Raw genomic sequence first — 22,988 nt, 5'->3', positions numbered from 1 at the left:
CCCGCCGCGCGGCCTGATTCACGCGCCCGCCCCCGCCCCGCCCGCCGCCCCTGCCGCCTGCCTGCCCGGGCAGCACCTGGGGGCGGGGCGGCCCCACCCGCGGCGCGCCCGAATTCCTCCGCCGCCCGCCCGCCGCCGCCGCTCCCGGGACCCTCGCCTAACCCCCCACGGCGGAACGGCCCGGGACCCCAGCCCGGGACCCCGGGAGACCGCTGAGGCCCCGACTTCCGGGGCCCCGCGTCCCCAGGCGCCCATCTGTTCGCCGAAGGCTCGAGGGCCCTAAGCCTGACCCTTGACCCTCGCCCCGGAAGTCGGGGTGACTCGGAAGTTCCGGCTAGTCGCTAGGAAACGGGCCAGCCCGACGCGGGGGGCGGTGCTTCTGGCTTTGCCTACGAGTTGGGGGAGGCAGGTGAAGCAGGTGAGACCTTGAGGGCTGCGCCGAGCCCTGGGCAGGGCAGGGCCTGGGGGCCTGTGAGCACAGAGTGCCCCCCACCACACAGGGACAGCCCCACCCCCGCACACTCTGATGCCCACAGGTATCCGGGACCCTACACGCGTATAGGAGACCCACTGCACACCGGGGACACTTCCCCACGCCAGTCCCCTCCCCGCACTGGCACACCCACACACATGTAGCATACACCTGTGGACAGGAACTGTACAGGCATATAGGGACCTGCACACACAAAGGACTCCACACACACACACACACACACACACACACACACACACACTGACCCCCACTTACATGGGACCCCCGCTCCCGATGCACATAGAAACCCAGGTCCATATAGGACCCCACAAGCACATGGAGGCCTGCACCTGCTGTACTCAGGCGCACGCCCGCGTCCACACGTACAGGACGCTCTGCTGCACAGACTCTGCACACAAGCAGGGCCATCCGCCACAGAACCCTGCAACATACAGGCACCTATGTGAGCACCCAGAGTCCCTCAGAAAACGGGGGCCCTGCAAGTCCCTGAGCCCCGCACACTCCCGCCACACTTATGTGCATGCACGCATACACACTCACACTCCCTTCCTTAGCTGCCCCAGCCCCCCAGCCTCCCCCACAAACACTTCAGATTCCTCCTCAGAACCCCAGTTCCCCATCAGACCTTCTGTGAGGGGCCCTTATACGACACAGGCCCCGCCCAGCCCTCGACCATCTGCCCAAGCCCATGGCAGCACCTGCCGCTGCCCTCCCACCTCAAGCTCTGTCCCTCCCCTGCCATAGTGCCCATCCATTTCAGCCAGTCTCCGGTCACCTTGTCCCAACTTTCAGGGTCATTCCCAGTTGCATTTGCTCCTTCCCCAAACTCTCAGTGACATCCACGGTGGGAACACAGGTGTGCGCTCAGGCAGCACCTAGGCAGCAGTGCTTCGGGGGAGGGGGGCAGCAACACAGCCTGGGGCAGGGGAGGCCCCCCTGGGGAAATGTATCTGGGGGTCAGCCGAGTGGGCCAGGGAGAGGGGTGTTGCTCCCGGCCCCGACAACACCTCCTGCCAAGGCCAAGACGAGAGAGGGGTGGGGTGTGGGGGGAGGGCTGGGGGCAGCAGGGGCACAGAGGCTTCTGCAAGGCCAGGTCGGCTCAGGCTGCTGTTTAAAACGAAGCTGGCTCAGCCTAGTGGTCTGCAGCCAGGAGATGGGTACCAGACATCAATCCTGGGGTAAGGATGGGTGAGCCAGGCTGAGGGGGCAGGGACGTGAGGGCAAGGGGGACAAGCTGTGGCCAGATGTTCTTGCCAAGTGTTCCCACCCAAGCTACTGGGCATGCACACGCCAAGAACCAGGGGCAGGCGGGCGGGCAAGGAAGCCGGCAGGAAGCTGCATTTGGGGGTGATCCTGTGTTCCCCAGTTCGGCACCTGCTGTCTGTTCCTGCAGGTCCATGTGATGCTGTCCCCACTGCCTCTGCCACTCTGAGCACACCCTCCGACCTTCCCCTCACCCAGGAGAATGAGCAGTAAGAAAGGGGGACCCAGAGCTGCGCCAGGGAAGTCCTTCCCCAGAGCCAAGCCACGGGCCCCTGCCGGTGAGTGTGACCCCTCTGACCTCCAGCCTGGCTCAGACTCTGACTTGGGACACCTGCTGTGCAGCAGCCCAGGAAGACCCTTCCCTGAGACAGAGGAGTCAGAGCTCAGATGTCCCTTCAAGATTCTGACCCTGGGACTGTACCCCTGGGGTTGGGGTCCCGAGGACAGTGTTCAGAGCATAACTTTAGGACATGTGGAGACAGGCAGCAGGCCTGTGGGGACTGAATATAGGTTCTGAAACATGAGGGCTTGAACCCACGCTGGGGACTCCGAGACAGTGCGCAGTCCCCTCTGGCTCTCTGCACCACCTAGGCCATGCTGTGCTGTTCCTTGTCTGCTGCTCCCTCAGGCCATGCTCTCTTTAGCCACTTCCAAGCTGAAAGATGACAGCTTGCCCTTGGCTCAGTCCCGCCATGGGCTAGGAAGTGCATCTCCTCCCATGTCCACCCTGACCCACGGTCGCTCTTCTCTGAGTCCCATTTTTTCTGTCACAGCACTCATCTGAGTTCTTTGCTAGGCTGCCAACACCTTCTAGGCTGCGGCTAGGGGTCCTCCCTGTACACACGCCTGTACTGGGGTCTAGGCTCAGTAGGGGAGCCCCACACCCTGTTCCCCAGCTTCAGCCCCCCTGCTTGAGCGGGCCTGGATCCCAGAGGCCTCCCAGATCCCCAGACCTGGCGGGATGGTGGTGCCCACTCTTCCACGCCAAGCTGGGTTGGATCCTAGCTCCCTAAAATAGCCCCAGCTGCGTCTGAGGCGGCAGCGCTCCTGGAATGAGGATGATGGCTCAGGTGGCTTCCGCCATCTCATCTCAAGCCCTGGGAACAGGCTCTGCAATAAACAGGAGGCCGGGCAGGTGGCCAGGAAGCTGTGTCGGGCGGGGGAGGGGATGCTGGTCCTGCCTGCTGACTGTCCAACTGGGCTCGGGACCCGGCCCTCACCCTACATGTCCCAAACGCTGTGCTGGACAGTTTCTGCCCCGGCCCACCTGGCCAGGATGCCTGGGTGCTCTGCAGAGACACCTCTGCCTCAGTTTCCCTGAACAGCCCCCTCCTGGGCTCCCTCTGCCTTCTAGCATCGGGCCAGCCCGGGAGGGCTTCCTGTCGAGTGGTCCTTGCAGTGCCCCGTGCAGTGGGCACCAGCCTCACTTTGGGCCACAGATTTGCCGCGGGTTGTTGCCATGGTCGCCACACCCCTGAGATGGTCAGCCTCCTCCACCCCAGTCCCCTCCAGGCCTTACCGGGTCTTGGGTCTGCAGCGCCTCAAGGCCCTCGCTGCGGAGCTGCTCCAAGGCCAGGGCTAGCTCCAGCCCCTCCACGCGCACCCAGGCCTGCTGCTCCTGGAGCTGCTGCAGCCAGAGCTGCTCCTCCTGCCACAGCCGCATGTGCAGCTGGGCCTGCCGACGCCGGTCCTCCAGCAGCAGCTGCTCCTGGGCCAGGCACAGCTCGACCTCGTGGAGCCTCAGCAGTTCCGGGCCCAGGCCTGGCACCAGGCCTCCCACCCCGTAGCCCTCCATGTCCGCAGCGGGCACAAGCACCAGCTCGGACCCCACGGCAGCGGCCTGCTCCGGCCTCTCGGCTTCCTGTGGCCGCTCTGGTCTGGCCACCTTGGGGTGCCCCTGGGGAGCCAGCTTGCTGCTGGTCACGTGCCCTGTGGGGGCCACCCCCGCCTCGTCCCCCAGGCACCCTGGGGCGGGGGGCGGGGGCCTGGCCTCAGGGCCCTGCTGCCCAGTGGCCTTCTGTGCCCTGCCCGCCCTCCTGGGCCGGGGTTTGCGAGCTCTACTTCGTTTGCCAGACATGCCCCCGATCTGGTGCCTGTTTTACCAGGTGTCTGCTCCTCGGGGGCCCCGGCTTATCGGCTGGCCGGCCTCAGTCAGGCGGGCCCAGGGGGCTCCCCTGAGAGGCCACGGTGGGCCCTCCGCTCCTGCGGCCCCTCGTGTCTGCCCTTCCCTGGGCTGGCACCCCGGCTGAGGCACTGGCCCGGGCTCTGTCTGTGGGCCTCACAGACCCACTCCGCGGGCTGGGCCGCGCCAGGGAGTTTATAGGGACTTGGCGGCGCGGTGGCTCACCCGGCGCGAGGCTGACTAACGCGCTGACACGGCGCAGGGCTGCTGGGGCACAGGCCTCTTCGGCCAGACTGGGAGGGAGACTGAGAGAAACTGGAGGAGGCGACTCGGCAGCCAGACTGCGGGCTGTGTGTCGGGACGCGTCTGGTCCTGCCCTGGGCGGGCACCGGTGCCCCCCCACCCTGTCCCACCCCGTCCTCCCCTGCTCCCGGGAAACTCCAGCTGCAGCCCACGGGGCTCGGAGCTGCGTCCCGGGCCGCACCAACCATCCAGGCAGGGTGCTCACTGGTTGCAGATTGCTCTAACCCAGCTGCCACAGGAGCCCCTGGCCCCAGCCCAGAGCCAGTATGGTTGGAGAAAACCACCTGGTGGTTGGGGGAGCTGCGGGGGTGGGGTGGGGTGGGTTCTGTGCAGTTGATGGACCCACTGCCCCCTCTGGGGGAGACTTCCGCTGGGGGCCAGGGGCTGGGGGGGGGTGCGGGGCGGGTGCCAGGGACTTGGGGGAAGAGGCTGGAAGTTGGAAGGCCCAGATGGCATTTAGTGGACTGACATGGGGCAGTAAGGAAGAGGCCGGCCTGTCCTGAGCTGAGCCAGGACTCTTGAGGACGTCCTGATTGGGGGTTCGGCGGTTCTGCCCACAGGGGCCAGCCTTTGGATCCCTGGGGACGGCTGTGGGGGAGGCGCGCAGGGCCAGCCTGCCTAGCGGCGTCCCCCCCGCTTCCTGGTGGGAGGGGGCCCCACGCACGGCTCCTCCCCGTCATTTCCCCAGCCCGGGGGCCGCTGACTCACACCCACGCCCAGGGCCCCATCCCAGCCGGCTCCGTCACACTGGCTGAACTGGTTGGCCCGGCCCAGCCCCGCCGGCTGCACCCCTCTCGCTCAGCCCTTGCCCCAGAGGCCTCGCGGTAGGTAGACGGAGGCACAGAGCGGGAGTAGCGTCGGGGCACGGGAAGTGGCACCGGGCGGGTGCAGTGTTAGGGGAGGGGTAGGGCGGGCGGCGAGTCCTGCGGCGGCTTCGCCACACCTGGGCTCCGGGCCTGGAGCTCGGCCCACGTACGGGCGGGCCTGCTCGCCGGCGCCCCCTTGCGGCCGTGGCCCGGCCCTGGTCGCCTCGCGAGGAGGCTGCGGGCGGCAGCTCTTCCGGGCCGAGCTCGCGCCCACTCCTACCCCACTGACCGCCCCCTCCCCTAGGGAAACCCGGAGAGAGCCGCCAGCCGCAGAGGGAGACCGGCCCACAGGCCATGGGGCGCGCGACCCCGGAGCGCCCGGAGGCCCCTGCAGGTGAGAACCCACGCTCCCCAGTGCGCTCACGGGCCGGGGGCTGGACACTGGGCCGTCTCCGTGTGTACACGCCCCGCGAACGCGTGTGCTGGAGCGCGCCTGCGGAGCGGCCTCGCGGGGCCCCTCTCCCGTACGCCTGCAACTCCAGCGGGACCCCCTCCGCCCTGGCAGAGCGTCCCTGGGGTCGGGGTGTGCGCTCTCAGTCCCAGGCCTGAGTCATGGTCTCTTGGCAGCGGCCTCCGGAGCAGAATCTGTAGGAAAAGTTCCCTCCTGCGGCCCAGACCCGCATTCAGGCGCACCTACCCCCCGGGTGTCCTCAATCTCTGCGGCACTTCCAGGTTTCACACCGTCAAGGCCCTCGCGTGTCTGCCCTGGCTCTGCTCCCTGGTGAGCCTGTGTTCACGCTGCTGCCCGCTGCCAGCTCCGTGCCCCCACATCCCCTCTCGCCCCGCCAGCTGACTCTGGCTCTGAACTGGCCCCTCCATTCCCCTCTGTGTCGCAGCCACCAGTAGCCAGTCTCTCCTGCAAGTGTGGTCCTCCCCAGGTGGCTCTGGCCTCACCCCCAGATAGACTTCCAGCACTGCCAGTCACCTTGGTTTCCCCCCGGACCCCGAAAGGGCCAGGGTGAGGAGCCTGACCTTGTCCTGAGGACAGGGCCGGACCCCAGAAGGCTTGCAGAATCCTGACTGTCGGTTTTATAGAAGTTTTAATGCCCAACCTATGTATTGGGAGAATGTCCAGTAGCAGCAGATGGGGCCTGGAGAGCAGCAGAAATGAGAGGCAGTGGAGGACAGGCAGGCTGGGCCCCGGGAGCCCTGCCCGGGTGGCGCCGCCCCTATGTTCTCCCTGCTGCTCCGCCAAGGGCTGTCGCCAGGGCTTGTGTCCTGATGTCACTTTCTCAAGATCCAGGCGCCTGGTGAGAAGCCCAGTCTGCCCTTAGGTCCTGCTCCCGTTGTCAGGCCCTGGAGGGACCGGTGTCTGCCCCCTCCTTGTGGGTTTCTGTAGTGGCAAGTGGGCTCCTACTGAATTTTCCAGAACGGAAACCAGCCTCACAAGGTCAGGGTCTCGAGCCTTCAACAGGTCGGTCCACCCTTGTCTGTGGACCTGGAGTAACACAAGACCTGCCGTTGCTTCGCCTCTTTCTGCAGGAGGCGGGTCCCCCACTTAGGCAGGGTGGGTGCCAGGACCACGGACGTGTTACTGGTCTGCAGGCGCGGCCTCGACCCAGAGGACAGACGCAACTGCAGAGCCTAGACTTCAGCCTGTACAATCGGGGTCCCCTCACGGTGGAGGTGTCACGCAGGACTGCTTCGCTCGGGGCTGGGCGGCCAGAAGTGCACGCACCCCCAACCCCTACCTTCTCCTGCGGCCATGCTCATGTGTCTGGGAGCCTCGGCTCCCTGCAGTGGGTACCCTTCCAGCGTATTCACACTCTGGTCTGTTCCAAGAAGCCCCCCTGCCCCAGAGAGGATCTGTCCTCCTCTCACCACCCACATTTCTGACAATCTGTCCAAATTGTCAGCTTGAGTGCATGAGTTGATGTCAAAACAGTTACCTGGCAGGTCAGTAGCCGGCCTAGATCAGCCTTGACGAGAGGGGCTTGTGCTGCCAGTCGGCCCGCACACCTTTCTCAGGCCTGCCCGCCGTCATTCCAGACTTGTTCACTTCAGGCTCCCGATGCTGGCTAAGCCCTTCCCGTTGTCCTGGAGTCGTCTACCTGCACACCGCAGGCCACTCTCCCCACCATGAACCGGGTACCCCTGGGAGATTCTCTCCTCCGCTGGGGCCTCCCGAGAGGAGCTGTGAGGCGGCAGCGGGCAGTCTGAGGGGCGCCTCCGTGTGGACTGAGCTCTGTGGATCGAGCCGGAGTCCCCTGTCCACCTCCAGGATCGATGTTGCGCGGCAGAGAGGAGCGCATCGGGATGTGTTCCTTTCTGTTGTGAAGGACTGCTGTGTGTGCCCAGCGCCACAAGTCCCAGAGCTAGGACCCCGGCTCAGGGTGGGGACTCAGGCTGCTTGTCCTCTAGAGCCCTGGCTGGACTCCAGGCTCCACCAGGGCCCTCCCCATCCCAGAGCTGTTATCCAGATCCAGAACCATGTTCTCAGGGGAGGCACAGCCTTGCTCTGGAGCCTGAAGTCTGTGCTGCGGCTCTCCCACTGGGTCCCCCCGGCCTCCTCCTCCCCACGAGTATACACCTTCAGCTTGTCAGACCTGCCGGCCAGCCAGCCTGGCAGCACACGCCTCCACCAGAACCCCTGGGCTTGACTGTTAGCCTCCCGGACCTCCCAGGACACGGGTGGGATGCTATTCCCAGAGACAGCACCAGCTGCACTGAAGTCCTGAGAGGCCTGCCAAGCTCTGGGCCTCTTGACGGAAGGAGGTCCGAGGCATGACAGCTTAGCTCTTACCTTTAAGGTATCCTGGCACGTCCCAGATCTGCAAGCTCTAAACTCCTCATTAGTGTGGGTTAGTCTCCCATCCTCTGGATCTGCCTGGATCCGTGAGTTGTTGCGATGACGTGGGTTTCTGTGCTAGTTCCCTGTAGCTACTGTAACAACAGTTAATGTACTTTTAGTGTCTCAACAGCACAGATTTACTGTCTTGCAGTTCTGTGGGTGAGAAGGCTGACCTGGGCCTCACTGGACTAAAATCAAGCTGCTTCCTGCAGGCTCTAGAGGAGGATCTGTCCTTTGTCCTCTTGAGCTCCTGCAGGCGCCCGCATTCCTTGGCTCAGGGCTGCTCCCTCCCTGTCCACATCAGCAGCCTCTTCCCAAGTCCCAGCTCCTCTGCGTTTTCTCCTGCGCCTACTCCGATGACCCCGGCTGGCTTCCTGTCTTCAGGTCAGCTGACAGCGGCCCTAGTTCTGCCTTCAGTCTTTACGGCCTTTGCCATGTAACACAGCATGTTCACAGACTCCCGGGAACAAGACAGGGGCGTCGGCAGGGGCTGCCATCTTGCCTGCCGAGAATAACATGGTCCTGAGACAGGGCAGAGAGGGCCTGCTGCTTGGCGTGGATGGGAGAGCACCACGGGCCAGACGCCGCCACACGCCAGGTGCCCGAAGCCCAGGGTGGCCCTGCTTGGCCCGCCGTCTGTACGCATTGCCTTCATCCATCTTCTCCCTCCATTGTTTCTTGCAGAGGCCAGACAGGTGAATTTAGCGGAGACGTGATGGGCACCGCCACACCTGATTTCCTCAGGTCTTTGGGTTTTTAATTTAGGCTTTATTCTTTGAGAGCAGCATTGAGGGGAACGCAGGAGATTCCCATAGACGCCCAGCCCGCCACACATGCACGGCCTCTCCCGTTATCAGCACCCCCACTCACACTGCTGACAGCTGACGAGCCTCACGGACACACCACGGTTCACATTAGGGTCTGCTTTCGGTGTTGTATATCCTGTGGGTTTGGACAAATGTTAATGACACGTACACATCATTGTGCCATCACACGGAGGATTTTCACTGCCCTAGAATTCCCCCCTGTTCTGTCTGTTCCTCATACCCACTTCTATCCCTCACCACCACCAGTCTTGTTATTGTCTCCATAGTTTTCCCTTTTCCAGGACGTCAGATACTTGGAATCATACAGTATTATAGCCTTCTCGGATTGTTTTTTTCACTGAGTAATATGCATTTAAGTTCAGTTCAGTTCAGTTGCTCAGGGGTGTCCGACTCTTTGCGACCCCATGGACTGCAGCACGCCAGGCCTCCCTGTCCATCACCAACTCCTGGAGTTTACCCAAACTCATGTCCATTGAGTCGGTGATGCCATCCAACCATCTCATCCTCTGTCGTCCCCTTCTCCTCCCACCTTCAATCTTTCCCAGCATCAGGGTCTTTTCACATGAGTCAGTTCTTCACATGAGGTGGCCAAAGTATTGGAGTTTCAGCTTCAGCATCAGTTCTTCCAGTGAATACTCAGGATTGATTTCCTTTAGGATGGACTGGTTGGATTGCCTTGCAGTCCAAGGGACTCTCAAGAGTCTTCTTCAAAACTAGAGTTCAAATGCATCAATTCTTTGGCGCTCAGCTTTCTTTATTAGTCCAACTCTCACATCCATACATGACTACTGGAAAACCCATAGCTTTGACTAGACGGACCTTTGTTGGCAAAGTAATGTCTCTGCTTTTTAATATGCTATCTAGGTTGGTCATAACTTTCCTTCCAAGGAGCAAGTGTCTTTTAATTTCATGCCTGCAGTCACCATCTGCAGTGATTTTGGAGCCCCCAAAATAAACTGTCACTGTTTCCATTGTTTCCCCATCTATTTGCCAGGAGGTGATGAGACCAGATGCCATGATCTTGGTTTTCTGAATGTTGAGTTTTGAGCCAACTTTTTCTTATGCCATTATCTTCATTACCTCCACCATAGTTTGGTCTCAGGTCAAATAACAGGGAGGGAACACAGCCTCGCCCATTAACAGGAAATTGGATTAAAGATTTACTGAGCATGGCCCCGCCCATCAGAACAAGACCCAGATTCCCCTTCAGTCAGTCTCTCCCATCAGGAAGCTTCCATAAGCCTCTTATCCATCTGATCACATGGACCACAGCCTTGTCTAACCAAGACGGACGGGTCATGGCGGAGAGTTCTAACAAAACCTGGTCCACTGGAGAAGGGAATGGCAAACCACTTCAGTATTCTTGCCTTAAAAACCCCATGAACAGTATGAATATGCATTTAAGGTTCCTCCATAAGTGCATATTACTGAGTGAAGGAACCGGGGTCCTCACTCCAGGACTTGTGGCGTCAGGCGCACAGCGGTTCTTCAGGACAGAAAGGAGCACATCCGGCCGCACTCCTCTGTGCCGCACGAGGGCGTTCCTGTGGGTAGAGGGGGCTGCAGCTCTCCACCCACCGCGCTGAGTCGCTCAGTCCGCAGGGAGGCACCTCGTGTTTTTCTGTGTCTTGAGAGCTCACTTCCTTTTAGGGCTCCATTGTCTGGATGAACCACAGTGTAGTTACCCACTCACCTACTGAAGGACATCATGCTTGCGTCTACGTTTTAGCAATTATAATAAATCTGTAAACATCCACGTGCAGGATTTGATGTGAGCATAAGATTTCAATTCCTTTCGGTAAATACGAGGGAGCACAGTTATTAAATTATTAGAGTATGTTCACTTTTAATGGCACCCCACTCCAGTACTCTTGCCTGGAAAATCCCATGGATGGAGGAGCCTGGTGGGCTGCAGTCCATGGGGTTTGCGAAGAGTCGGACACGTCTGAGCGACTTCACTTTCACTCTCACTTTCATACCTTGGAGAAGGAAATGGCAACCCACTCCAGTGTTCTTGCCTGGAGAATCCCAGGGATGGGGGAGCCTGGTGGGCTGTCGTCTGTGGGGTCGCACAGAGTCGGACATGACTGGAGTGACTTAGCAGCAGCAGCAGTTTTATAAGAAAGTGCCTAACTGTCTTCCAAAGCAGCTGCAGCGTCCTGCGTGCCCACCGGCACTGACCGCGGGTTCCCTTGCTCCGCACCCTCGCCAGCACCTGGTGTCAGAGTGTCCGCCTTCTGGTTCCTCTTCCAGGCCTGCAGAGGTATCTCACTCTTGTTTCACTTTGCATTTCCTGCTGACAGGTGATGTGGAACATCTGTCACATGCTTTCTGTGCCAACAGTATAGGTTCTTTGCTGAGGTGTCTGTTCAGTTCTTTGGCCCATTTTAAAATCAGGTTGTTTTCTTACTGTTAGGTCTTAAGAGTTCTTTGTATATTTCAGATTACAGTCCTTTATCAGATATGTCTTTTGCAAACATTTCTCCCAGACTGTGTTTAGTAGAGAAGAAAATTTTCATTTTAGTCAAGTCCAGCTTATCAGTTGTTTCATTAATTGTGCTTCTGGTGTTGTACCTAAAAAGTCATTGCAAGGTCTTCTGGGTTTTCTCCTCTGTTACCTTCTAGAAATCAGTTTTGTGGGGTTTTTCGTTTGTTTGGTTTGATTGTAAGACATATGGGATCTCAGTAACCCAGCCCAGGATTGAACCCGGGTTGCGTCAGTGAAAGCCCAGAATCCTAACCACTAGGCCACCAGGGAATGCTCCAGTTTTGTTTCATATTCAGGTCTGTGATCCATCTTGAGTTGATTTCCATGAAGGGTGTAAGATCTGTGTCCAGATTCACTTTCTTGCACATGGACGTCCAGGTGTTCCAGCAGCATCTATTAAAGAGACCACCTTGGCTTCACCCATTGCCTTTGCCCCTTTGTCAAAGGTCAGCTGACTGTATTTATAGGGGTCTCTCATGTCTTTGGTGCTGGTATTAGTCTCTTCATTTCCTCCAGGAAATTGTTCTATTTTGTTCACGGTCCTGGTGGGAACGGGGAGTTTCTCAAGCTTCCCTCTGGCTCTTGCTACGGTAACAGCCCTGCTGGTCAAGAAGCCAGTGTGAGCATTCTGCCAGCAGCCAAGTGTCCCTGTCCCAGAGGGACCTGGGAATGGACTGGGGCCACAGCGCCGCCTGTCCCTCAGCCTTCGCTCTGAAGACAGGACCGTGATGATGTGACAATGCACCCCCCGCCCCTCCAGGCAGCAGTGTCAGTTCAGATATCACGTCTGTGGGCCTCCAAAAGTCTCTATTCTCGTTTCTCCAGGGCATCGTTGACCCTGACAGAGGCCACCAACTCCTCCGGGGCGGGCAAGGGAATGCCAGCCTGGGGAGAGCACTTGGAGAGGCTTTGCAGGGCCTCCAAGGGTATCTGGCATTCTCTCACAGCAGCTGTGAGTCTTTGACCTTGGCTTTTGTCTGGAAACTGGGTTAAAGACTGGTGGCTGATGTCAGATTTCGGGTGGATGGAGCCTGCCCTGCCTCTCGCCCTGGGGTCTCTGCGTCCTGACTGTCCCCCTGACTGCTGCCTATGTCGATAGCATCCTGGCCCCACATCTCACTGCTGCTGCTCAGCCTCTTTGGTTCTGGGCTCCCATCTCCCATTGACCTGAGGACAGCCCACTGGCCTCCCAGCCCAGCCTGCCGATGGTGAGGTCACGGGTGTTTCTCACTGTTTGATGCAGGGCTGTCCTCTGAACCCTCCCAGGGGGCCTCACAGGGGGAGGCTTAAACAAGCACTGTTGGGCCGCCGTGGGCCTCTTCCCGGAGCCCACCTGCACGTCCCTGCTTCATCTGCTCAGCCCCTGACGCTCCTTACTGGCCTGGGTGCGGCAAAGGGGTCTTCGGGCGAGGTCATCGTGATTCAGAAAGACCGCTCTCCGCGGGCAAGGCGGAAGGAGGCGTCCTGGCGCGCGTGGCCGGCTGCGGGAGCCGGCAGGTGTGGCCGCTGCCCGGCAGCGCCGGAGCAGAGGGATGTCGAGCAGGCAGGCGGGCGGCGCTGCGCTGCCGCCGCCTCCCGCGCCCCCTGCTGGCGAGATAAACGGAGCGGCGGCGGGGCCCGCACCACTGGGTGTCCAGGCCCGGGGCTGTGGCCTCCACACACGCCGCCCCCGCACGCCTGTGTGCTCCCTCCGCGCAGTGCGGGCGGTCGTCCGCTCTGCCTGCCGGCAGGTCCTTCGGCCTTGGAAGCGGCCGTGTCTCAGCTCGTGGTCTCTGTGAGTCAGGAATGCAGGCACAGCTCAGCCAGTGTCTCCTGGGCATAAGCCCCACTTTGACCAGTGGACACGGCAGTGTTTGGGGGACCTGGAAACTGGTTCAGAACCAGAGCTTAGTCCCCAGTGTCTGCCTGCTGTCCTTCCTCCAGGGCCTGGTCACCCTAGTCAGTGGACCGGGGCCTCTGGGAGGCTGGGAGGCAGATCTCTGCACACCGAGGTGGGTCTTGGGCCGTGTCCTGAAGGGACGCAGGCTTCCCTTTCAGCCACAGGTGCGAATTTGATTCACTGTGATTCCTGCGCTTCTCACCCGGGTTACTGGCATCTCATGTCTCTCCCATGGCTAGGGAGCTGGGTGCCAGGTTAAGGACAAAAACATGACCAAGTGTACTGCGTGCTTGTGTCGCTAGGGTCTGTTTCCTGGCACCTTCTGGTACCTGTCAGAGTGCAGTCAGGAATAATAATTTTTTTTTTTAGTTTTTAAATTTTATTTTTAAAATATTTATTTATTTGGCTGTGCTCATTTGCTGACTTCTACATTTGATGTCGCTATAAAATGTCCCAGGAGAGCATAGTTGGATTTATTTCCTACTTGGGTGCTCAAATAACGTTTTCCTGAAGGGCCAGCAACTTAAATAGGACATATCCGATGCCAGCTGTTCTGCTCCCTGGTGTATTCTTTGTCCTTTTTGTCTTAAGATTCATTTCAGAAATTTTTGTGTGTTTTGTCTCTAAATACTTTCCCCATCACTAGACTCCACATTCCAGAGACACTAATTCATTGTCCTCAGTCTGTGCCCTCACCTGCATGCCCCACTCTGCACCACACGGGCTTCGTTTCCTGCTGCTCTTGCTGTAGTTGTTGGCCTGCAGAACTGAGAATTTAAAAAAAAAAAAAAAAGAACTGAGAATTGTCTTCCATCTTTTCTGTGATGACTCTATTATCTGCCTCCTGGTTCTGTTTTTTTCCTCTTGTCTTTGATCCCTTGAATTTCTGTTTTTATTAAGCTCCTCCCCAGCTTGCGGTGCCTGTGGAGAGCAGGCTCTTCTGCTTGTTTTCCCCCAGTCTCCTGAATGCCGCATCGTCTGGGGGCACGTGTGCACCTTCTCCCTGCCCTTTCCTTCACGCTGAGCTTGGCAGCTGGGTCTGTTGCTCCTCTGCTCTGACTCTTAGTTCTTGCTTAACCAAGAACACAGGTTGAGCAGTTACTCTCAGGACTCACCGGTTCTATTACTGGACTGTTGCAAAGCCCTGTGCAGTGTGACTGTCATCACCCCATTTAGAGAAAGGGATCCTGAGGTGCAGAGAGGTTAGGCGGTCACACATCACAGGGTCAGAGAGTGGCAGGTGGGTGTGAATGCCGCTTCTAGTTCTAGCGCTGGGACCCTCCACTGTGGCCGAGTGTGCTGCCGGGCTCCAGGCTGAGTGCAGGGCCAACGGATCACAGCTCCCAGGGGCTCCCTCTTCTGAGCTCCAGTGCACTTGTGTTTGAGATCACCCACTTCAGCCCTGTCGGCCCTGGCTCTGGGTACGGCTGCCTGAATTTGGAGGGGGTCCTTCTGGCTTTCAGAGGGAGGGCGTCTTTGAGGATCAACAGTGGCTTCTCGGTCTTGCTTGGGTTTCCCACCACCATCTCCACATGTCTTCCCAAGCTGCGGGCTCAGAAGGTGTTTGCAGGGTCGCAGCTGTCTGGGATGGGGAAGGGCAGGCTTGGTGCCAGAGATCTGGCTCAGCCTCATTTGCTCTCTGCCGCTGGGTTACTCTGGTTTGGTCGTGTTTGTGTATTTTAGAACATTTTTGATCCTTTGGTCTGGTCGGGAGGGATTTCGCCTACTCCACTCGCCTTGTTAACCTGGAGCTCTGGCACACCTGGTGTTGGCCCCGCAGCCGCGAAGATCGCAGCGTGGAGAGAAATCCTGGGATCCATAAGCCCTCTCCCCACTAGCAGGGCCAACCGCGGAGGACCGAGCAGCCACCATCATCCAGTGTGCCTTCCGGAAACTCCTGGCGAGAAAGGAGCTGGCCCGCCGTCAGCAGGAGCACCAGGACTACCAGGAGCTGATGGAGAAGCTGCAGAGGGAGGTGAGATCAGGTGGGGCTTGGGGCGCGGACACAGGGCCGGGGGCGGGAACTGTAGGGCTAGGGGCGGGAACACCGGGCCGGGGGCGGGAACTGTAGGTCTGGGGGCGGGGACGTAGGGCCGGAGGCGGGGACACAGGGCCGGGGGCGGACACTGTAGGGCTAGTGCGGGGTGGGATGCAGGGCTGAGCTGTAACCCGACTGGATCTCCCGCAGGCCTTCGTGGCCCAGGTTCGGCGCGAGCAGGAGGCGGCCCGGCGGCGGCAGGAGGAAGCGGCTGCGGCCGAGCGGCGGCGGCAGGAGGAGCGGCTGCGCGGGGCGCGCCTGCTGGAGGCGGCCTTCGACGGGAACCTGGGCGAGATCCAGGCGGTCCTGCGGGAGGTGGGCGGCGGGGCGGCGGGGCGGAGGGTCCTGAGCTTGGGGCGCCGCTGACCCCCGCCTGGCGCAGGTGGACGAGCTGCTGACCCGTGAGGGCGTGGGTTGCGACGCGGCGGGAACGGCGCGGCGGCTGCAGCGGCGCTTGGCCCTGGTGGATTTTGAGGACAGCGGCGGGAACACGCCACTGTCCGAGGCGGCGGCGGGCGGGCAGTCCCTGGCCATTCAGCTGCTGGCCGAGCAGGGCGCCAGTCCCAACAGCAAGGTGGGCACCGGGGCCCGCGAGGGCTGGCGGTCGCGCCTCGACGTGGCGGGCCCTGCTCAGCCAGCGTGTCCCACAGGGCGCCTTCGGCCGGACCCCGCTCTACCGAGCGGCCTTTGGGGGCCACCTGGAAGCCGTGGAGGTGCTTCTGAAGCTCGGAGCTGACCCCCGGGTATATGCGGACGACGGGAGCACCCCCGAGCAGGTGCGCGAAGGAGGGCAGAGCTCCCGCGGGACGCTCGCTCCCCCTCTCCCAAAGCTGTCAGGAGCCTGGTGGCTCTCCAGGCTGGGTCCTGACCTTCCTGGACCCAGCAGGCCCTCTCCCTACGGAAGTCCTCGCTGTGAGCCTTCCCGGGAACGCGCCATCAAGACCACAGCTCCCGGCTTCCGTGGGCCTCCTCTGGCCAGGGTTCTTCTCTTCCGCCTGGACCCTCAGTCCGCCTTAGAAGTACTGTCTCCAAGGAAGGTGGGGAAACAGCAAGGCTCCTGGGGCAGCGCCCGGGCCCAGGGGTTGAGGGCAGCATTTGGCCTGCCCATCTGGACCCTCACCCTCAGAATTTCCCCGTTTCTGAGAAAATTGATCCCTAAGCCCCTTCCCCAGGTGCCTCGGCCTGGCAGCTCCTCCCTGGCATCTGGAAACAGCACCAATGGGCCTTTTCCCAGGCCCTCGGCTGGAGACCGAGGGGGCCTGGATTTCTCCCGGGCCCTGGAGGCCTGGTCGGATAGGTGGCCCAGGACCTCTGGGAACAGCTGTGCAAATGGGTCAGCCAGTGCCACCACCTTCTTTAAGAGAGTCTGAGTTGAGTCTCAAGCCTCGCCCCGCCCCCGAGTCGCAAGCCCTGCCCCCGGTCCTGCTCCAGGGTTGCCCTTTGTACTTTCCTCTGCTTTTCTCTGCTCTTCTTTGAAAAGCAACAGAACAGGTTTTAAAAGACCAGTAGAGCCTTTGGCTTCAAACTACTGCTTCCATGCTAGATGAAGGAACAATAGGCCAGGAGGACGGAAGGGCCTGGCCACAGCCTCAGGGTGGCTGGAGTGAGGAGCGCACCGGGAGGCCCACCCCTCAGATGCTGGTGCCCTGGTGGGCCGGGGCTGAGGGGTGTTGAGGAGGATGTGGAACCCACTGGTGCCTGAGTTTGGGGGAGGGGTGCAGGGGGCACTGAGAGGAGCAGCACACAGCTAGGCAGGGGGGAGCAGGAGTCCTCTGGCTGTGGGGGGAACAGGGACAGTCTCTTTAAGAGGTGGTGCTGGAGCAATTGGACGTCCACAGGCAAAGGAATGAACCTCGACCTAAGCCTTGCACCCTATAAAAAGACTAACTCAAAGTGGATTATGGATTTAAATGCAAAACGTAAACTCTAAAACGTATAGAGGAGCACAAGAGAAAATCTTTGGGAAAGATTTCTTAGACAAAAAGCACAGTCAGTCTATAAAAGAAAAATACCCCAAGAAATTGAGCTTCATCAAAATGTAAAACTTTTGCTCTGCTGAAGCCCCTGTTAAGTGGATGAAAAGACAAGACAGAGAAGGAGAAAAATCCTTGCAGACCACACGTCTGACCAAGGACCCGTATTTACAATATTTAGACAGCTCTCAAAACTCAACGGTAAGTCATGCAATCCAGTGGCTGTATGTGTGGACGTAACTGATTGCTTTCGCTGTATACCTGAAACTAGCACAGCACTGTAAGTCAACTGTGCTCCAATACAATTTTTCATAGAGATCCAGAGGTGTGTAGGGCACCTTTGGGGATCCAGGGAATATGAGGTGTCTCCTGCTTGTGAGGAAATGCCTCAAGGCTGGGGACAGAACACCTGTCAGGACGGGAGGAGGGAGTGCCTAGCCTGTCGCCACCAGCCTGGGCAGGAGCTCTCACAGCCCTTGCAGCACTGGGTGGGGCACTTGGAAGGACCTTGCCTCAGTAGTGAGGATCAACGCGGCTCTGGTACAGCCTCGACAATCTCAAGGCAAGACCCAAAGGATAAAACTTCCCAGGTAATTTAACTGTATGCCAAAATTCAAGAACGTGTATGGAGATACAAAATATACAGCTCCTAACAAGACAAAATGCACATTGTCTGGCACCAATGAAAGATTACCGGGCATACAAAAATGCAGAAAAATATGACCATGAGAAAACTTGACCAGTCAAGACAAATGAACTGACGTGGGTCACAGTTAGTGTAAAAGACTTGTAAACAGCTATTGTAACTGTATTCCAGATGCTCAAAAAATTGAATAGAGAATGGAAGACATAAAAAGCTTAAATTCTAGAGGTAAAAAAGACAGTGTCTGCAATGAGAAACAAAAAGCTATAGGTGAGATTAATGTCAACTTAGAACAGAGCTAAAGGTTGGTGAATTTGAGGCTCACAAGAGAGAAACTGCTACAAGTACAAACACTCAGAAGAGCAATTCTTCCAAATGATGAGCATGCACGAGCTGTGGGACAGTTTCAGGAGGCCTACTGTGTATGTAATTAGTCTTCAAAGGAGAGAAGAAACAGATAAACATATATACTTGAAGAAATAATAACCTTAGGGTTTCCAAATTTGATGAAAGGTATAAACCGTATTCCTCAAATCTCAATAAACAAGAAACAGGGAGAAAAATCAGGCTAAGGCACAATGTGATAACATTTCTCAAGGCTAGTGCTAAAGAGAAATCTTATAAACAGCCAGAGGAAAAAAGGCATAGACAGGAAAACAAAGATAAGGATTATGGCAGACTTCTTGTTGGAAAGAGTGGAAGTGAGGAGAGAGTGGGGCAGCGTCTTTAATGGCACTGAAGAAGGAAACAAATCTTGTCAACCTTCAATGCTATGCTCAGTGCAAATATCTTTCGTAACTGAAGGCAAAGTAAAGACATACCTTTGCAGACACGCAAAAGCTGGAAGACTCAATCACCAGTGGACTCACACTATAAGAAACATTAAAGGAAGACGTACCAATAGAAGGGATGCCAGATGGAAATACGGATCCACTCAAAAGTGAGGAACGCTAGAAAGGGTAACTATGTAGGTAAATATATGAGATATTGCCTTATTGTTTAAACTTACTGAGAAGGTAGTTGAAACAAAAAATAATGGCACGTGTCCTGTGGTTTTATAACACATGGAGGTACACATACTGAAAACTGCACAAAGTATAGTTGTTTGCTTCAACTGTGTGACACAAAGATAAAGGTTGGCAAGGGGAAATGAAACATACTGTGGGAGGTTTTTGTATGTAAAGTGGTACAATATCATTTAAAGGCAGTCTGTCATAAGTTAGAGGTATACGTATGCTGGAAGCCCTAAAGCAACTACTAAATATCAATAGAGTTATAGTGTAAAAAAAGAGGAAAAGGAAGATCATACTAGAACCAGGAGAAAACAATAGCAAAGGGTAATTTGAAACTCAGCCATATCAATAGCTTCATTAAGTGTAGAAGGTCAAAAGACCCCAATTAAAAGGCAGACTGTCTTTTGGATTAAAAAAACATCCAACTAGAGTGACTTGCTGGTGGTCCAGTGGTCGAGAATCCACCTTCCAATGCAGGGGACGCAGGTTAGATCCCTCGTCAGGGAGCCGAGATCCCACGTGCAGAGGAGCAGCTCAGTCGGGCACCGCAGCTGCCGACCCTGCTTCAGCGCCTGTGAGCCACAGCCGGAGATGGCTGCATCGCAACAGAGGGCTCCGTGCCAGGCTAACGACCCGGTACAGCCCAATGAGTACATGTTTCTTGAAAATTCAACAGTATTCTGCCATAAGAAACAAACTTTAAAGACACAAATAGAAAATTAAAAGGACAGGACAAATGTGCTGGGATAACACTAAGAAAGCTGAAATGAATATATTAACATCAGAAAAAGTAGACTTAACAGAAAATATTACTGGGGAGAAAATAATCATTTCATAAGCACAAAGGATTCATCAAGAGGACAAAAGAATCCTGAATGTTTTTTGCAGCTGTACATGAAGCAAAAACAGAGAAGTACAAGAACTAAATCCACAATCACAGTAGCAGATTTCGGCATCCCTACCTCAGCAACCGGTGAATCAAGTAGAGAAGTCAGTGATGTGGTGGTTTAGTCTCTAAGTTGTGCTCGACTCTTGTGACCCTGTGGACTGTAGCCCGCCAGGTTCCTCTGTCCATGGGGTTTTCCAGGCAAGAATGCTGGAGTGGGTTGCCATTTCCTTCTCCAGGGGATCTTCCGAACCCAGGGATTGAACCTGGGTGTCCCACACTGCAGGCGGATTCTTTACCGACTGAGCCACGAGGGAAGCCGCCAGTAATGCTGTAGAACTGAGTGACCTCAGCCACTAGCTGTGCCTCTGTCCGCCATCCCTTCATCCCTCATCTGTCCATCTGTCCTTGTTTTCATAAATTTATCCACTCAACCCAATCTTTTTTCCCTGAAGTGGATTTACTCTTTCATCAATTCACACCTTTTCTCATTAGCTTATGAGTCATTTATTAATAAACTTGCTGGTCTGGCTACTTGCTACTGTATCTGTTTCACCCTTCCTACCACGGTAAGCCATCCTCATTTATTCATGTATTTAACTACTATCAATTCACACAGCTATCTATCCATCCATTCACACACCCACTTATGCTGTTTACTTGAGAGAAGTAAATTTTGAGGGAAAATTTTTTTTTAATTCTCTTTAAAAATTTTTATTAGGCTGCACTGGGGTTTAGTTGTGGCGTGTGGGATCTAGTTCTCTGACCAGGGATTCATCCTGCAATGAGAGCACCGAGTCTTAGCTGCTGGGCCAGCAGGCATATTCCATACTTGAGAGGAAATTTTGAGAAAGCAGGGACTGTGCTTTTGGTTGTCACATGAAAGGCATTCACAAGTTGTATTGAATGATTGGATTGGATTCATCTATCCATTTGTTCAACCACCTTCTTATCTAAGTTATTCATCCATTAAATCCCTTCATCTATTAATTTTTATGTATCAATTCATTATTTCATCCATTCATTCAATTAACCCAAGAATCCTTCATTCTTTTGTCATTTAATTCATTAACTTACTCATCTGCTCCATCTGTCCATTTCTCTCATCCCTGATTTTGCACATCTTTGAACTTTCTTTTTGAATACAAACCACATACTGAACATTGTACAAATCAAAGTTGTGTGGCTCGATTAAACCCGGATTAACCTCCTGAGTCCAGAAATGAAATGCTGCCAGGCCCCTGTGCCCCATGCTGAGAAGCCTGCCTCCTACCACCGTTCCTCACTCTGGAGCAGGAGTGGAGGGGCCTGGGATGGGTGCGGACAAGGGCCGTGTCCTACAGATGGAGGTCTGCGAGGGGACAGCAAAGGCTGCAGCCAGGGACCCTGCAGTGGGGGCTGGTGGGTGGGGTGTGGAGGAGGAGGGCAGGTGGGGGGATGCGGAGCCTGAGGTTTCGGGAGGGAGGCCGTGGGGACCCTCCAGCGCCCAGCTTCACGGGTGCTGATCACGATGGTCAAGGCTCCGGGCACCTCCCTGGCCCACCGTCAGGGCCGCCTTTCTGCCCCGGGGTATCCTGTCTGAAGTGGGACTGTAGCACCTCCCCAGGTGAAGAACAGGCGGCCCGAGCTCTTGACCAGTGGCTTCTGTCGCTAGGTGGCCTCGCTGGACACTGTGGTCAGGGTGCTGCAGTCGTGGGACCTGAGCCTCACAGACGCCATGCTCCGGAACATGGAGGCGGAGCAGGAACGCCGGGCCCAGGAGGCGGCGCGGCACAAGGAGGCAGAGGCCCAACGGTGCGGCGGGTGGGAGGCGGGGGGCTGGCCCGGGGCTGCTCTGACCACCCCCCTCCACCGCAGCATGAACCTCAAAGTACAGCAGCTGGCCAAGGAGCAGCAGCAATGTCACCAACAGGTGAGCCGCCTGCCCCCGGAGGGGAGGGCGGGCGGGCGGAGAGCTGGGAGCGCGGAGGCGCCCTGTGGACCCCCAACCTGGTCTGGAGGCCGGCTCGCCCCCTTCCCATAGCTGCAGCAGGCCTACTGCGAGCTCAACCGGAGGATCGCGGAGCACAAGTGCGAGCGGAGGGGCGTAGGCCTGGCTGAGCTCACGCTGCAGGTTGGCTTCTCCCCCTTGGACCTGGGGAGCCCCACCCCTGGGCTGTCAGCTTCCAGCAGCCACCTCTTGGGGCGGGCGCCCCCTCTTCCTTAGGGGTCCCAGCTGTGCACGGCAGGTAGGTGTTGGTGTCCAGCCTTGCCCTGAGCAGAGCGTGGGGGCCCCCCTCCAGGCCATCAAGGATGCAGAGGAGCAAGTGGACAGGCTCCAGCAGGAGGCCCAGAAGGCGGAGGAGGCGCTGGCCCTGGCCAGGCTGGAGCTGCGGGAGCAGACCGAGGAGGGTGGGTGGGGCTGGGCTGGGGCTGGAGGCGGGAGGGTCCCCGGTGGGTATCTGGGCCGCCCCTCCCATCGGCCCCACATTTACACCCCCACAGCGGAGGAGGAGGTGCCCGGGCTAAAGTGCCAGGTCAGCGAGCTCCACGACGTGCTGATGAAGGACGTGGGTGACCGCATCCGCGCAGACGGCAGGTCAGTGGTCCCGGCAGGCCAGGGGTGGGCTGGGGGTTCTAGCAGATGGCAGTGACCTGGAGGCCACCCCCAGGTGGCCTCTTGTCATCGACCCTTCGGGCCAGGCGGCCACATTCCTGCGCTATCAGGACACCAACTACGTGGACGCCGTGAACCCCGACCACCTGAGGCCGGAGAGGATCCGGCTGGCGCTGCTGGGGGCACTCAGGTGAGGTGGGCGGAGGGCAGGCGCCCGGACGCCACACCACTCTCGCCGCAGCCCTCACTGCCACAGCCTACGCCGTCCCCGCAGGTTCGGGAAGCCCCTGGTGTTTGACCTGCGCGAGGTGGATCTGTTCCCGGCCGTGCAGCAGCAGCTGGAGGCGGTGCAGCCAGGCCTGGCGCAGGAGCTGCTGGGCCGCGGGCTGCTGGAGCAGGAGAGGTACCTGTCGCTGCTGCGGCCGACCGATGGGCCCGAGTACAGCCCCAACCAGTTCCAGGAGGCGCGCCTGCAGCACTTCCGCCTCTTCTTCGTCACCAAGGTTCGGTGGCCCCCGGCCGAGCAGCTGCAGGTCCTGCTGCCTGTGCGCGTGCAGCTGCCGGGCGGGGGCCTCTAGCAACCCGCCCCAATAAAGGGCCCGACCCCAGGTGACATGTGCGTGCAGTGTGCCTCCTCTGTGTGCGCGTACCATGCAGGGGAGCGGGCCTTGGGGTGGTGAAGGCAGTCCCCCAGCCCCCCTCCTACTGGGGGGCAGCCCAGGCTGGGTGAGCCACCTGAAGTCCTCGGAGTCCCTGCACCCGCTGCCCCCAGATTGGGAGGGACAGAGGGGTGCACATTCGTGTGCC

General features: G+C 58.0%; 1 protein-coding gene and 1 long non-coding RNA gene across 7 annotated transcripts; one reads left to right on the top strand and one right to left on the bottom strand.

Moving 5' to 3' along the window:
• Window positions 1-336: 336 nt before the first annotated feature.
• IQANK1 (IQ motif and ankyrin repeat containing 1) lies at window positions 337-22,794 on the top strand. 6 transcript variants are annotated; one of them, XM_061438167.1, is made up of 14 exons: window positions 337-418; window positions 1,887-2,034; window positions 5,292-5,381; window positions 14,871-15,007; window positions 15,221-15,385; window positions 15,453-15,644; window positions 15,721-15,846; window positions 21,240-21,379; window positions 21,443-21,497; window positions 21,609-21,698; window positions 21,868-21,976; window positions 22,070-22,163; window positions 22,237-22,371; window positions 22,456-22,794. In XM_061438167.1, the coding sequence occupies exons 2-14, from the start codon at window positions 1,959-1,961 to the stop codon at window positions 22,757-22,759; spliced, it is 1,713 nt and encodes a 570-aa protein (XP_061294151.1). In that variant the 5' UTR covers window positions 337-418; window positions 1,887-1,958; the 3' UTR covers window positions 22,760-22,794. The 6 variants fall into 6 exon arrangements, with proteins under 6 accessions (XP_061294151.1, XP_061294150.1, XP_061294149.1 ...); XM_061438166.1 differs by having other exon boundaries at window positions 14,874-15,007; window positions 21,240-21,497; XM_061438165.1 differs by having other exon boundaries at window positions 21,240-21,497.
• On the bottom strand, window positions 6,071-13,429 carry LOC133260149 (uncharacterized). Its single transcript, XR_009740671.1, has 2 exons — window positions 12,487-13,429; window positions 6,071-8,780 (listed from the first exon to the last, which is right to left on the bottom strand). It is a non-coding gene; the product is annotated as an uncharacterized LOC133260149 (long non-coding RNA).
• Window positions 22,795-22,988: the final 194 nt, after the last annotated feature.

This window comes from Bos javanicus, chromosome 14 (genome assembly GCF_032452875.1).
Source record: "Bos javanicus breed banteng chromosome 14, ARS-OSU_banteng_1.0, whole genome shotgun sequence".
Classification (NCBI taxonomy): domain Eukaryota; kingdom Metazoa; phylum Chordata; class Mammalia; order Artiodactyla; family Bovidae; genus Bos; species Bos javanicus.
This window is presented reverse-complemented; position numbering and strand designations above follow the sequence as displayed.